The 14346-nt window shown below is 41.7% G+C and overlaps 1 protein-coding gene across 1 annotated transcript in view; it reads right to left on the minus strand.

Annotated features, from left to right (window-relative positions):
* Positions 1–1084: 1084 nt before the first annotated feature.
* Positions 1085–14346, minus strand: part of LOC102973494 (cytosolic beta-glucosidase-like) — a 212195-nt gene continuing 198933 nt past the window's right edge. The window contains 1 exon segment of the mRNA XM_024119530.1: positions 1085–1487. Within this exon segment, the coding sequence (XP_023975298.1) occupies positions 1085–1487 (403 nt within the window).

Consider the following 14346-nt stretch of genomic DNA (forward strand, 5'->3'; position numbering starts at 1 on the left):
TGCCTCTAAGAGATTTCCTGGGCTTTTTTCCCTTTACCCTCAAAATAGACACCATCTATCTTGTACATGTTGTTGCATGGCCAGAATCTGTTTTGCATATCCCCGTATATCCCCATGATATTCAGTCAGGTAAAAGATGTACAATTGTTGGGATCATTTGTGAAACCATCAACATGCTCTCTGGTAATATTATTTAGGTGCTTACCGAGTGAATCCACCCCTTAAAAAGCTCAAAATTTATCAGGGTATTTTTTTTTTCCTCTAACCAAAAATGCACATTTCAGAATCCATGAGAGAAATTCACCCCAGAATTTGAGAGTGCTACGTTCATCTAGAGGAAGAAACCGTGTCCCAGACAGTATAAATGATTTGACCAGAGCTACACAGCTATATGTGGCTGAACAGGGACTAAAACTGAGGTCATATAAAATGATTTTTGCCTATTTAATCTAGGAAAATTGGCTACTCTTTTGAAACAGGACCACAAATCCTTATTTGCTATGTGGATGATAACTAAAATTCAAACCACCTTTATTTGGCTGGTAGGGTGGGCTAATTTTTGCGTGGAAATATCCCGCATTTAATTATACTTTTTTCACCTTAATTAATACGTTGAGTAAATCATTCCCACACTCCATGTCATGTGCCTCAGATTTGTTTCAATTTGAGCATGGTCCCTTCTTGTCAAAGGGGGAAAAAAATCCCCTCCGAGCATTGATGCTCCTGGAACTGACAATATTGACTTTTTTTTTTTTTTTTTTTTTTTTTTTTTTTTGGTATGCGGGCCTCCCTCTGTTGCGGCCCCTCCCGTTGCGGAGCACAGGCTCCGGACGCGCAGGCCCAGCGGCCATGGCCCACGGGTCCAGCCGCTCCGCGGCACGTGGGATCCTCCCAGACCGGGGCGCGAACCCGGTTCCCCTGCATCGGCAGGCGGACGCGCAACCACTGCGCCACCAGGGAAGCCCAATATTGACTATTTTTGATGTAGCCCTAGGTGCCCTGTATAATTGTAAATAAAAACCCAGACAGAACTAATTACAGTAGTCACTCAATAGTATCCTTGGTTTTCTTATGAATGGTACCCTCAAGAGGCAGAGTCCAACAAGAAGTTTAGGACAATGTGATCCTTCAGAAAGGGGAAATGTCTTCTTGGTTTTGTGAAACTCCAAATGACCAAAGCTTTCCCAGGAGGTTTGCCATATGGCTTGGGCTTTTGCATGTCTTTTATTGAATTTTCTTCTCTAATAAAACACACCAACACGTTGCTGTTGAACGACAACAAAATAGCAGGACTTGATGTTCCAGTCGCGTCAAGGTCGGAAGCCTGAACTGCGAGGACCTCTGCCTTGGCCTCCACTCTCCCTGCCACGCTGGCTGCCGGCAGACAAGCGGCAGGAGCCGGGGCAGAGCCTGTCGCCTCGCTGGCTCCTCGGGTCTGCGTGCAGCCGGACTGATCCAGGGCCAGACCTGGCTCCCCAGCTCTCTGCCTTTTGGCAACCAGCCACCTGGAGTCTGTTCAAATGAACAAGCTGCCTTTTCTTCCTACATATTGGTTTCTCCTCCATTTGAAAACAAAACTCTTCCCCATCTGCTTGCTTCTGGGATCGCCATAATTGCATGGAGGATAATTGGCGGCAACTCAATCTGAGGAAAACCCTGTTGATTCAAAGCACAGTCTCCATAAACGTTTGTGTTTCATCGTTTTGCTAAACGGAGCCTGTGTCCCAGCCAGCTTTGCTAACGCAGGAGAAGAAATTAATGGGAGGCATATAAAGAGGAGGGGGAGCATTGAGCGATACTCTACCATGATCTCTTTGTTTCTAAGAATTCTCAACTGTCAGGGGATCCATTGATTTGTCTGGAACGTGCCCCGCCTCCAACCCCAATCCATAAAGCACCAAAGTAAATGACATCAGAATGGAGCCCTAAAAACAATGGCACTGCCAAGAATAGGGTTATTTCTTCCTGACTCCACGTACTAAACTGTGGCCTTGGATATAAGTACTGAGCCAGTCAACTTCCATTAAAGAAAAAAAAAAATCATTGCCTTAATACCTAACATTTGCTTTCTGAAATAGTCCTTGATGCCGTGAAATAAGCCTCTCAAGTTTGTGCATAGTCCAAGCGGGGAGTACAAGAGAATAAACTTGTCATTCATGAACCTGGGTTTGAGTCTTGACACTCACCAGCTGTGTGACCTTGAGCATGTCCTTTAATCTCAGCCTCAGGGTCTCATCTCTAACATGGGGGTGAAGAATCATTTCAAACTCACTGGGTTGCTGTGAATGGGATCGTTCATGTAAGGATTACATCAGTCTCTGATGCATAGTAAGCTCTGTAACACTGGGCTATTATTGCTTATTACATTTGGTGTTCATTCAACAAACCTGTACTGAGCATTTCCTATCTATCAGGCACTCCTTTATGTTCTGGAAATACAGCATAGAAAAAGATAGACAAGGGTTGGCAATCATGAATCTTAGAGACTTGGAAGGGAGGTAGGCAATAAAGCAAGGAAATAAATTAGTAAACAAGATTGTTTGAAATAGTAACAATTTCTATGATGAAAATAAAACAACCTAAATGTCCATTGACAGATGAATGGATAAAGAAAATGTGACATACACACACACACACACACACACACACACACACACAATGGAATATTACTCAGCCATAAAAAAGAATGAAATAATGCCATTTGCAGCAACATGGATGAATCTAGAGATTATCACACTAAGTGACATAGACCAGACAAAGGCAAATATCATATGATATCACTTATACGTGGAATCTAAAAAAAATTATACAGTGAGCTTACATACAATACAGAAATAGATCCACAGACACAGAAAACAAACCTATGTTTACCAAAGGGGAAAAGATGAGGGAGGGATAAATTAGGAGTTTGGGATGAACATATACACACTACTATATATAAAATAGATAACCAACGAAGACCTAATGTTATAGCACAGGAAACTATACTCAATATTTTGTAATAACCTATAGGGAACAGAATCTGAAAAAGAGTATATATAACTGAATTGCTTTGCTGTACACCTGAAACTAACACAACATTGTAAATCAGCTATACTTCAGAAAAAGAAAAGAAAACAAAGTAGAGGAGTAGAGAAAGACTAAGACAGGGAGACAGGGACTACTAGCTTACGTAGAATATTTAGGAAAGGCCTCCCTAAAGAGGAAATATCCGAATTGCAACTTGAATGCTTAGGCATAGGAAAGAGTTACGGTGAAGGTCAGTAGTGGGAATGACCTTGACATGTTCAAGGGGAAAAAGGTAGACCAGTGAGGCTGGAACACAGTGAACAAGGGACGAGAGACATGAGATGAAATCAGAGGATTTGGCAGGACCTAGTAGTTCAAGGTAAGTGTTCTTTTGTAAACTGTGGAAGGCTCTGGGAGGAACTGGTGTTTTGTGATTTTTCATGTTTAAATGCTCACTTGGATGCTTTGAGAACAGGTCATGGACAAGAACAGGAGCACACCAAGAGGAGGCTGGTGCTGTGACCTTGTTGGGACGTGATGGGGACTTGGACCAGGTGGAAGCAGCAAGATGGAGAGAGGTAGACAGCATTCAAGCCATATTCTAGAACAGCAATCTCTATCAGCCTGGCACTTGCTTACCTTCCCTGATCTGATTAAACTCAGGTTCTGAATTTCAATCATGAGATCACCTGTCCAGCAGCATTCACACAGACATAGAGAGGGTTGAAAAGAGGTATATTCGAGGGACTTCTTTTTACTATGCCAAGTAGGCACCATAGGATAGAAGAAAATACCCTGGGCTTTTAGTCAAAAGAACCAAGAATGAGCTGGACTCCACCACCTACCAGCTGTGTCACTTTGATCAAGACAGTCAGCGTCCAGCCTCAGCTGTTACATCATCTGTAATATGAGGGGGTCATACCAAACTCATGGAATTGTGGATGATAATGTATGTGGAAACTGTTCTGTGAACTTTACTGTGGTATTAAAATATAAGAAAGTATTTCCAAACAGAAAGCTGGAACAGATGGTTTCTGCTTTTCTTGATGTTCGGTGCCCAAGCGTAGGGCCAACTGGGCCCCCATCTTGTTTGAGTTTCTATATGTGTTTCCTACGCCTGCAGTAACAAATTAACACAAACTGGGTGGCTAAAGATAAGAGAAATTTATTCTCTCACAGTTCCAGAAGCTAGAAGTCCAAAAGCAAGGTGCTAGCAGTGCCATGCTCTCTCAAAAGACTCTAGGGAAGAGTCCTTCCTTGCCTCTCTAAACTTCTGGTAGCTCAGGTGTTCTACACTGGTAGAACACCAACTAATGCTGGTAGTTTGGAGCAACATTACTCCAATCTTTGCCTCCATCTTCACATGGCCCTCTCTCCTCGATGTCTGTGTATCTCCGTCTTCACAAGGTGTCCTCCTTGTGTTTCTGTTTTCTCTTCTTATAAGGACACAGTCATATTAGATTAGGGCCCACCTTAACCGAGTATGACCTCATATTAACTTGATTACTTCTGCATAGACCCTATTTTCAAAGGGTACCAGGTACCAGGGAGTAGGACTTCAACATATCACTCAAATGGACACAAAAAAGGAAATATGCAGATTTGGACTATCTTGGTATCTTGCTAAACAAGAGAGCAATGCCCGGTTTTGAGTTGCGGGAGATAGCTTGGCAAGAAGGCAAAATCAAGAATCCAGGGTATAGGACCATCGGTAGATGGGATAAATGGGATAAGTTTGATGTTAAGGTTAAAAATTAAGCTGGAGCCATCTGGTGGCCCTAAGGAGGGTTGTCAAGTTGGAAGAACTAAGGAAAAGAGGGACCAGAGAACAAGCCAGCATTGTTATGGGGAAAGGAAGAGTTGAACTGGTACAACTAGGGTCTGGGGGCAGTTGCCACTCACAGTGGACACTGCCAAGGCATTCTATTTGTCAGGCCAAGAGTAGGTTACCCAATAAGAAGCAAAACGATTCAAGGAAAGCAGGTTTCAAGTTCTGCAGGTCATTAACTGAGCACAGGTGGAAGCCCTAAAGAAATTAGACTGTAAGTCACTCTGAATTGTATGTGTGTTAGATGGTGGCTCAGTCTGGCAGGTAGCCCTGTTCCTAGGCAGACAAAATGGAGAATTAAAAAAAAAAAATTCGTCCTTTGTTGGTTTCCTTTTTGGTTTTTGTTTTACTAAAACTTCAGTTTAAACCTTTCATGAATATATGCTTAATTTCACTAAACAGACATAGTAAGCAATAATCCCAACTTATTAACATTTTCCCTTTCTCAGCTGGGGGAGGGCCTCTAATCCTGGAATTAACTAGGTACATTAAAAAAATATTCAGATGGAGCTTCATGTGATGTCTTCTGAAAGAAATTAATTCAAGGAATGTCACATTGTATGTAGAAAAGAAAGAACTGGAATATTCTCTTTCCACAAGAACTCATAGTGGCTTTCAGGGATCAAACAGTAGGCAAATCATTATCCTAGTGCTAGTGAAATGAAGCGTGCACTTTGAATCCATAAAGTGGAACTGACAATGTTTCTTTCTCGGCATCAAGTACTGCCATGTGAATTTCATTATATATAATTTCACCCATATATGTCATATCAAACCACATTAGCAGATATTGAGAAGCACCAACACTGTACCAACCTCTGAGATTCAATAAGCCAGTGTAGTTGTATGGCACTGTTATATATAACATAAATAAATATATGTGTTATATATTGACTCACCTATCTCCCACCCTAGACTGAAAGCCCCCTAAAAGCAGGGGCTGTCTTTCATTTCCATATCCCTGGGCCACTGTTGAATCAAAACACAAAGAATGAATTTACCTGGCATACAAATATCTCACATCCCCCTAACTCTAGGAGAGAAAGCTCTCGGGGAAGATAACATCCAAATTGCGGTTTGACGGAAGAATAAGAGAAAATGAAATGAGCAAAGACATGGAAAGAGGAAATCATGATGTGACGATTAGAAGAATGTAAATTTGATGTTAAGACCAAAAAATTAGCTGGAGACATAGAGTGGCCACATGCAAGTGATCCCAGACTGTCTTCCAGGCTTCAATATCAGTTGGGACCCCATCTAGAAACAGAAAACACCCTATAGGTGTTTTAGTCAGGGAGGGATTTAACATAGGAAATTGGGAGTTTATAGGATTCTTGGAGCTGCTGGCCTGTACCTTCAGGAACATCTGCTGATCTATATAGAATTAGCCACCAGGAAAGCTTGTATATCTGAGGCCCCTGGAGCTATGCCAGAATCAGGAAGCTGGAACTGCCTCTCATGCTCCACCGTGATTTCCTCTAAATGCCCAGGAAGCTGATGGTGGTCAGTGGAAAGTTTCTGCAGAAACACCCACCTATCCAGGCCCTTGTCCAAGAAGGGCAGGAAGATAGCACCTTCCAAATATCGCACAAAATCACTCACTGGTAGCACCTAATTCAAACCCAGAGCCCTATCCATAAAGAATTCTAGGAAATGTAATTTTAATGTAGTTTTCAGCTTTTTAACCTCTTCAACTAGAAGGAAGCTGGTGGTTTGAGTGATGGAAACCACAGTATTCAGAAAATCTATTACAGGATTAAAGCGCTGATGATAAAAATGATGGTTTGAGAAATTTTTCCAGGATGAATTAAACAGAGTCTGAAAACAGAGAAACCAACATAAACAAATGAAAAGACTTATTTTACAATGTGAACTAAATATTAATCAGAGATTTTATTGATGACAAAACTCTTTTTTAAAAGAATATCTTTCCTGCTTTGTAGTGTGTGTGTGTGTGTTTTAAGGAAATTGTTTTATGACTGATAAGGGCATTTATCAGTAGGGGACAATGAAATGCTGATAAGGAAAAAGCACCCCTCAGCTCAGAAGGACTCCTACTGTTGTCATCTTACACTGTAGCTCACTGGATCCTGGAGCCATCCACGGGATTTCTTGAATTCATTTGGCACTTCAAATACCAGCTGCAGTTTTAGGTCAAGCGTTGGCTTAAATTTCTGTGGGGTTTGTTCAATGTGGTGTCTCTGGTTTGGGTATTGGCGAACTGTCATTGTAATTGTGCATCTCATTTGATGTGACTTCAGTATGTACCTTTCACTGAAACCTCCTGAGCAGCTTTTAGAATCCCTGATTAGCTTAGGAAAAGAAAAAAGTTTCCCCATTAAAAGAAAGAAATAAAAATGGCCACATTAGTCATGAGGCTTTCAAGATTTGTAGTTGTGAGAGAACAAAGTTTCCATCACTTCACAGCTACTTTCCAAGTAAGCTCCTCTCCAATGCACCATCGGACAGTGGGGACGCATGTATTCAGGCTGGACTGAATCCCAAAGCTGCTCTGTACCAGCTAGTTATTTAACTACTCCAAACCTCAGTTTCATCTTCTGTAAAATCGAGATGACACTTATTTTATAAGATGGTTGAGGGGATTAATACGATATATAATTTCTGGCATATAGTACACAGTTTATATACTATATACAGTTATAGTTTCAATAAATGTTAATGCATGCTTTCTCTCTCTCTCTCTCTCTGTCTCTCTCTCTCTCCTTTTCTAATTAACTATGTGCTTAAAGAGCATACTGTGTGTCCCCTTGTTCCTAGTACCTACATATATACCTGGCATATAGTAGGTTCTTAATAACTGGTTTTTGGATAATTAGTTAATGTTAGGATGGACAGGTGGGTTGTTCACAGCAGCCACTCATACCATGAGCCACTGTTGGTTGACTGTCCGGGCTGTACCTATATCTCTGTAATGCTGGGTAGTGAGCTTATAATGCAGGCTCCAGCCCATGCTAAGCACAGAAGTAACAGTCAAATTTACTCCTGACTAGAACTGAACAGGACCCTCCCCTTACTGCCTCGGGAGGCCTGACTTGCATTTGAGGCCCCAGGAGTAATTGTCCTTTCCAACGGGCTTATTTCACAGTCGATTATGCTGTGGCAGCCCCAGACATCCCATTTTAAACATGTATAGCATGTCCTTGAAGAACCGAATTGCTTCAACAAGAAGCAGTCACTCAAAATATTAAATATCACTCCATCCTCAAAGCAACTTATCGTATCATCCAGCCTCTCCTCTGGCAAGATCTCCTACTATCAAAACATAAAAGAAAAAGAAAAAATACTAGGCTTGGAGATGCAATCAGACAATTACCGAGCCATGGTAGCCATACGACTGGACATCGTCAAGGAAACGTCACCTGGTGAAAGGCTCAGATATAGCCATTTGGCCACGAATATCCAAACTAGTACTTTGCACCAAATAAACACAGGGCTCCGATTCTCCACAACATGAAAGAACTTAGGTGTGCAGCTCCCGTGGTCCTGGTGGGAGTCCCATGACTTACTCTCACCTCCTGGAGCCTGCAAGGGGTTATTTACCCTGGCTGCCTAAGCCACTGCTTGTATCATTAGTGACTGCAGAAAGAAGTGCCAAGTCCACTCCGCTGCTTCCAAGTCACTGTGAACCACAGAGACAGGGTGGTTTGGATAACTCCTGAGAAGCAGGCTGCTAGATGAGGTTTTCTCTCCTCCCTGAGAAGTGAAATTATGCGAGCCTTTGATCTTACTTTATTTTCCTTCTCTGAAGTGAACTTTTTTGCTTGTGGAAAGTGCCAGACTAGCAGGCCAGGAAAATGAAGGACTATACTTGCCAATGAGAAAGGTCAAAGAGGAGGAACAACCTTGCTGTGAATGGTCAATTTTGCCTGCTCCCCACCTGCCCTTGTCGAGGGAGTTTAGGAGAAAACAGTCCAAAAATCAGATGGTGTCTTGTCCCTGTTTCAGTCTAATTTGAAAGCTTGGCCAACTTCCTTGCTCCCCCTCAATTTTCCTTTCTGTTGAGTGGGCAGAGTCACTCAGATTTTTATTCCTCGGAGAGATACATGAAAACAAAGGTGCTTTCAGGCTTGAAGTACTTCTGAGTTTACCGGAGCACAAACAGGAGAGTAACTCAGTCAGTGAGAACCGGGTTTGCTTCCGGGCTAGGAGGAGTGTACGCAAGGGAAAACATTCATCCGCTGTGTTCATCAAGTGCCCACTCTGTTCCCCAGACTGTGGCTACCTCTACATGGAGTAGACAGAGACATAGGAATGGAATCCTGTCCCCAATCAAGGATTGTCTCTGCAGTTTCTTGATTTTTCTGAAAATGGAAATATAGATCTAACCAGAAAAATAAAACGAAGCCAATGAATAATTGAGAAGGAAAGAAGTTAAACCAGAACTGACTTCCCGTAACTTAAAAGTATTGTGGAGGTAGCAATTGCACCAAGTAACTACCACCCACACGGATGGGAAAACTAAGGGAACAGATTAGCATCATTAAAACAGAACAAAGACCCAGTAAGGCTGAAACTCAACTCAGACTTTCGAAGAGGGAGTGCTGCGCGGCTAGAGCTGGTGTCTCTGAGGGTACGTGATGGGATTGGTCCTACAAGGGTTTGAAAAATTTCAACATGCTTTCAGCTGCTGGGGTGAAGAAGCATCCCCTGAGTGATACGGTCAGAAACCGGAAGGTGAATAAAGCAAGCAGGAAAAAACAGGAAGTAGCAGGTCCCTTCACCCCCTCCAGCCTTGCTCACAGTCTCCCTCTAGTGTCTCCTTTTGGCAAAACAACAGAGAGGAGAGAGCAAAGCAGAAATGTGGTTGCAGAGCCCCAGTGCCAGCATGACAAAGAGGAAAAAAGAAGGGTTAGTTTGGAGTGGGGAGACAGTTCCTTAATAACTGGCCCTCAGAAATAACCAAGAAGAGAAAGATATGTACCATTTGGGGGGCAGTGCTATAAAGACAGAGGGTAGAGAATAAGATTCAGGAGAAGCAAAAAAGTGGAACAAGAGGTAATTGGTAAAAAATGTAAGCCTTTGGAATTCACAAGCAAAATCTGAAGAGAGAGTAAACATCACACAGAATGTAAGATTAGGGCGAGGCCATTGGGGCGGGGACAGGTGGCAGTGAGACAGATCTTAACATCAGAGGCATGAACTTTGATTTAAATACAAGTTCCATCAATTATTCAATGTAGGACCCAGGGCAACTTGCTCAAACTCTTTGAGTTTCTTTGTCTACACCTGCAAAGTGGGGATGATAACACTATCTGTGTCATAAGGTTATTGTGAAGGGTGAATGAGATAATTTTGCAAAAGAGCTTAATGGAGTGAATGGCATAAACCAAGGTCTCATTGTTTTGTTTTGTTAACATATTTCAAATCTATTTACCTTTATTATTCTCTTTAGTGATGCTATGGAAGAAACTGTTATTTGTGTCCCAATATCCACTTTTCTTTCAGTATGATAATTTTTAGCTGGGCACATGGCTATGCAGAGTAATAAGTTTATCTCTCATCTGTCTTATATCTGTAACCAGTAGACTAAGTTCTGACCAATAGAATAAGTCAAGTGACGGAGCAATTTCTAGCTAGTGCCTTTAAAAGAACAGGGCACCCTCTCCTCTTCCCTTTCTCCCTTCTGCTGGCTGGAATGTAGACATCATGGGGAGCCATCCTCAACTTTATGGATGAAGGCAGCACCTTCGGGATGGCAGAGCAACAACATAAAAGGAACCCACACGACAACATAACACAGCCGTCACAGCAGGTCAGACTTTGTGTAAGAGAGAAATAAACTTCCACTGTGTTAAAGTCACTGTAATTTGGAGTGAACTAGACCTGGTCCCTGTCTTCATGGGGCTTGCATTCTAAAAGGAAAGTGTAGCTGTTATAAAGTTGTATCAGAGAAGATACTTTTAGTTTCAGCAAACAAAATAACCAGAAACTAAAAGGTTGTGAAATAAAGGTTTGTTTCTCTCACATAAAAAAGAATTCGAGTGGTTCTGGAGTTCATTCAGTAGCTCAGCAATAACAGGACTCTGTGTCATCTTCTCTGTGACGCTCTTGCACCTGTCCTCATGGTGTAAAGATAGCAGCCACACCACCAAACATCACATCCTCACACACAAAAATATGTAAAGCAAGAAAAATGGGGAAAGATGTACTCCCTCTTTGTCTTTCTCTTCCATCAGAAGGGAAAGTCTTTGACAAGTGTCCTTATCAGGTTTGGTCTCTGGTCCCGTTGGTCAGGATTGGAACACAGGCCAATGCCCTAACAGCAAGGGAGGCCAGACAAGCAAGGAACTGATATTTTAGGCTTTATAAGCTTTGGAAGGTGGGCTCTGCAGGAAAGGAAGAAGTAGGGTAGCAGTACTGTTAGGCAGCAATCTTTATAGGAATGCTTCTTTGCTTTCTGTAATTTTCATGTGGGCAGGTTACTGCTGAAATTCTTCTCCAAATGTGCTTATTTATACCCTACCTTCTTGTTGAGTTGTCCCCTTGTATTGTAGAGGAAATAGAGTAGGGTTAATTACTTTCTAAAAAAAAATTTCTGTAACTATTTTTTAATTCAATTCTACCATGCATCAGGCTCTGTGTTGAATGCTTGATACACATTATATCATTTAATAAAGCATGCTTTCTGAAAATTGCTGGTCATCTGCTTGTTACCTTCCAAAGCACTGCATTTTTGTATGAATAAAAATAAAGCTGGATGATAGAAGGCACTGTGAATCAATTTTCAATATGCTCAAGAATCAACATTGCAGAAAACAGACATCTTATTACCTTGGCCAAACTACATAAAGTGTTGGCTTAGCTTTTAGCTATAGCTTCAAATCAATTCTGATAATGGTGACAGAAAACACAGTGAAAAACTAAAACATATCTGGAATTTTCCTGTCAGACATACCAACCACTCCTTGGGAAATGAGACATTGGTCAAGAATTTAGATTGACTTACCAGGGTCATTCCAGGACTTATCAAAAAGTCTCAAAGTTCTTCTAATTTGCTTAAATATTTGCTGCAGTTTTGCACTCTGCCAGTTACTTGCAACGCATAAATTGCTACACATTCTCCTGTAGATTGTGAGCTTGCCTTTAAATCTGCTGAGTTTAAGGAATTAATGCTTGGAGACTTTATTAAAACTGTCACTCTTACATCCCATCACCCTCAAACAAATGGTCAGATTGCAGATATGGTAGAAGCTACTATACATGCAATGAAGAAACTTGTAGAAAGAACTGTCCAATGAGACTAGACGTATTCCTCATCACGGAGCATGGCTTGAGGGTGGAGCCAGGTCTGTGGTTTAGCCAGCTGTGCAGAATCTCATGTCTTGGCTACATCTAGACTTCTACATGTATAGGCTCAACACAAACATAGCCTAGAATCACTGGTTCTCAAACCCGTGTAGCCATAATAATCACATTAAGGAGCATATTAAAAATAAATATTCTTGTATCTTATCCCAAACTGTGTATTGTGTAGATCTGGGCTAAAGTAAATGAATCTGCATATTTGACATGAGTCCCAGGTGGCTCCTATGCAGGTAGACTAGACCACAGACCATAATTTGAGAAACATGATCTAGATGCTCCTTGGTTGGCATCTACTATTCCAAAGTTGAGTTATACAATTTTAGTCTTTGTAAATAATTATGAAGTTGGCTTAAAGTGGATTCCTTTAAAACTGAAATCACGTAGGCCAATGATTAGACATCAGAAAAATCAACATGGCATTACCATGTTGACCAGCATGAGGTTTGTATGTGTGTGTACACAAACACACACACACATACACACACACACAAACACACACCAGCCCAGTGACTGACAGAATCAGAGCTATTAAAGCATCCGATCTCCATCACTTAGCCAATAAACTATCAAATCTATCAGAAATAGAATGTAAAGAACATGATAATTATTTTAAGACTATCACAAACTTCTGTAATCAAGTCATCTAATAGTTTTATATCTATTGATACAACAAAGATCAACTTGAGGTGTCCTCTTCCAAGATAAACACTTATATTAATGTTAGGGAATAAGAGTAAAGTTTTGATAGCCAAGAACTTAAGACACCTCAAATCTTACCCTAACAAATATCCTTATCTCCCCATAAGGTTCCCAAGAGAGATCTATGCAAAATATAGAAGCAGGACATTTAGAATAAAAGAACCACTAAATTAACAGCAGCACAAGAGCCTCCTACCATTTTACTCTGTTACGTGGCAGAATTGGAGCAAGTTTGTTTTTCTCTAGAGACCTAAGAAGGGCCTAAGATTCCCTCCCTCTTCCTGCAAATCTAACTTCTGAGACGATTATACAAAGTCAAATCTGTGTGGAGGGGAATGGAAGACAGGCGCCAGGATACGGAGAAGAGAGAGTCAGTGAATGAGGAGTAAACACAGAGGGCAGGCCCTGGCCTGAGTCACCTACCACATCATACGCTGAGAGAGACTGAAAAATAATTAACTATGGTTCTCTAGAATGGCAGGCTCTGCCTAGATCTGCTTATTAGATGAAGAGATATCGCAAGGTAGAAGGAACTAAGCCATTCCCACCTGTAAGAACTGGAAGCCTGCCTGTAACAATGGTATGGCCCTAAGGAGCGCTTTCATCTGGCCAATCATATTAACAACTGCTTCCTCGCAGCAAGAACAGAGGGATGGGGCAGGGGCAGCGGAAGGGGAAACCAAGTTCGTTCCAGCTGTGATTCACTCCATAATTGGTTCTGATGTCAAAATGGAATTGTCAATCTGTTTCCTCACTCCTGCCCACATTTCTAAATCGTAACCAACTTTTAGGATTCAGTTCAAACACGTTCTTCTGCCTGACACCTAGGCAGGCAATTCTTCCCCTGTGATCACATGGCTCACAGCCGTACCATCCGATATTTGCCAGCTCACCTATTGACAGGTCGTGAATGACTACACTTATGAGAAAGTAAGCTAACCCTTGTATGAATTCATAGAATAATCAGGAGGGATCTCAGAAATGCGATCATGCCTCATCTCAACTGGATTCTGTATTCCTCAAACACAGAATTTCTGTTTCAAATATTTTTGTAATCTTTGTATCACCTGTAATGTATAATCCAGAAATCCCCTCACTTACGAACAGTCAATTTACAAATTTTCATAGTAGCAAAGATTTTCACTCAGGCAAAAGTGAAGCAATCTGCTGGCCATCAATAGATGGTTGGACATGGTCCCCTGAGATGTGGGGATCAAGTCTTTCATTAATTAATGGCATGTCTGAAGCAGTTATCATGGTATCAACTTATTTTTGATAAAAAAGAAAAAAATGAAAATGCAAGCATATTTGGAGAAAATGTTTAAGAGGGTTTTAAAAATCAGAGCTGTCGGGCTTCCCTGGTGGCGCAGTGGTTGAGAGGCTGCCTGCCGATGAAGGGGACACGGGTTCGTGCCCCGGTCCGGGAAGATCCCCCATGCCGCGGAGCGGCTGGGCCCGTGAGCCATGGCCCCTGAGCCTGCGCG

This window comes from Physeter macrocephalus, chromosome 7 (genome assembly GCF_002837175.3).
Source record: "Physeter macrocephalus isolate SW-GA chromosome 7, ASM283717v5, whole genome shotgun sequence".
Taxonomy (NCBI): domain Eukaryota; kingdom Metazoa; phylum Chordata; class Mammalia; order Artiodactyla; family Physeteridae; genus Physeter; species Physeter macrocephalus.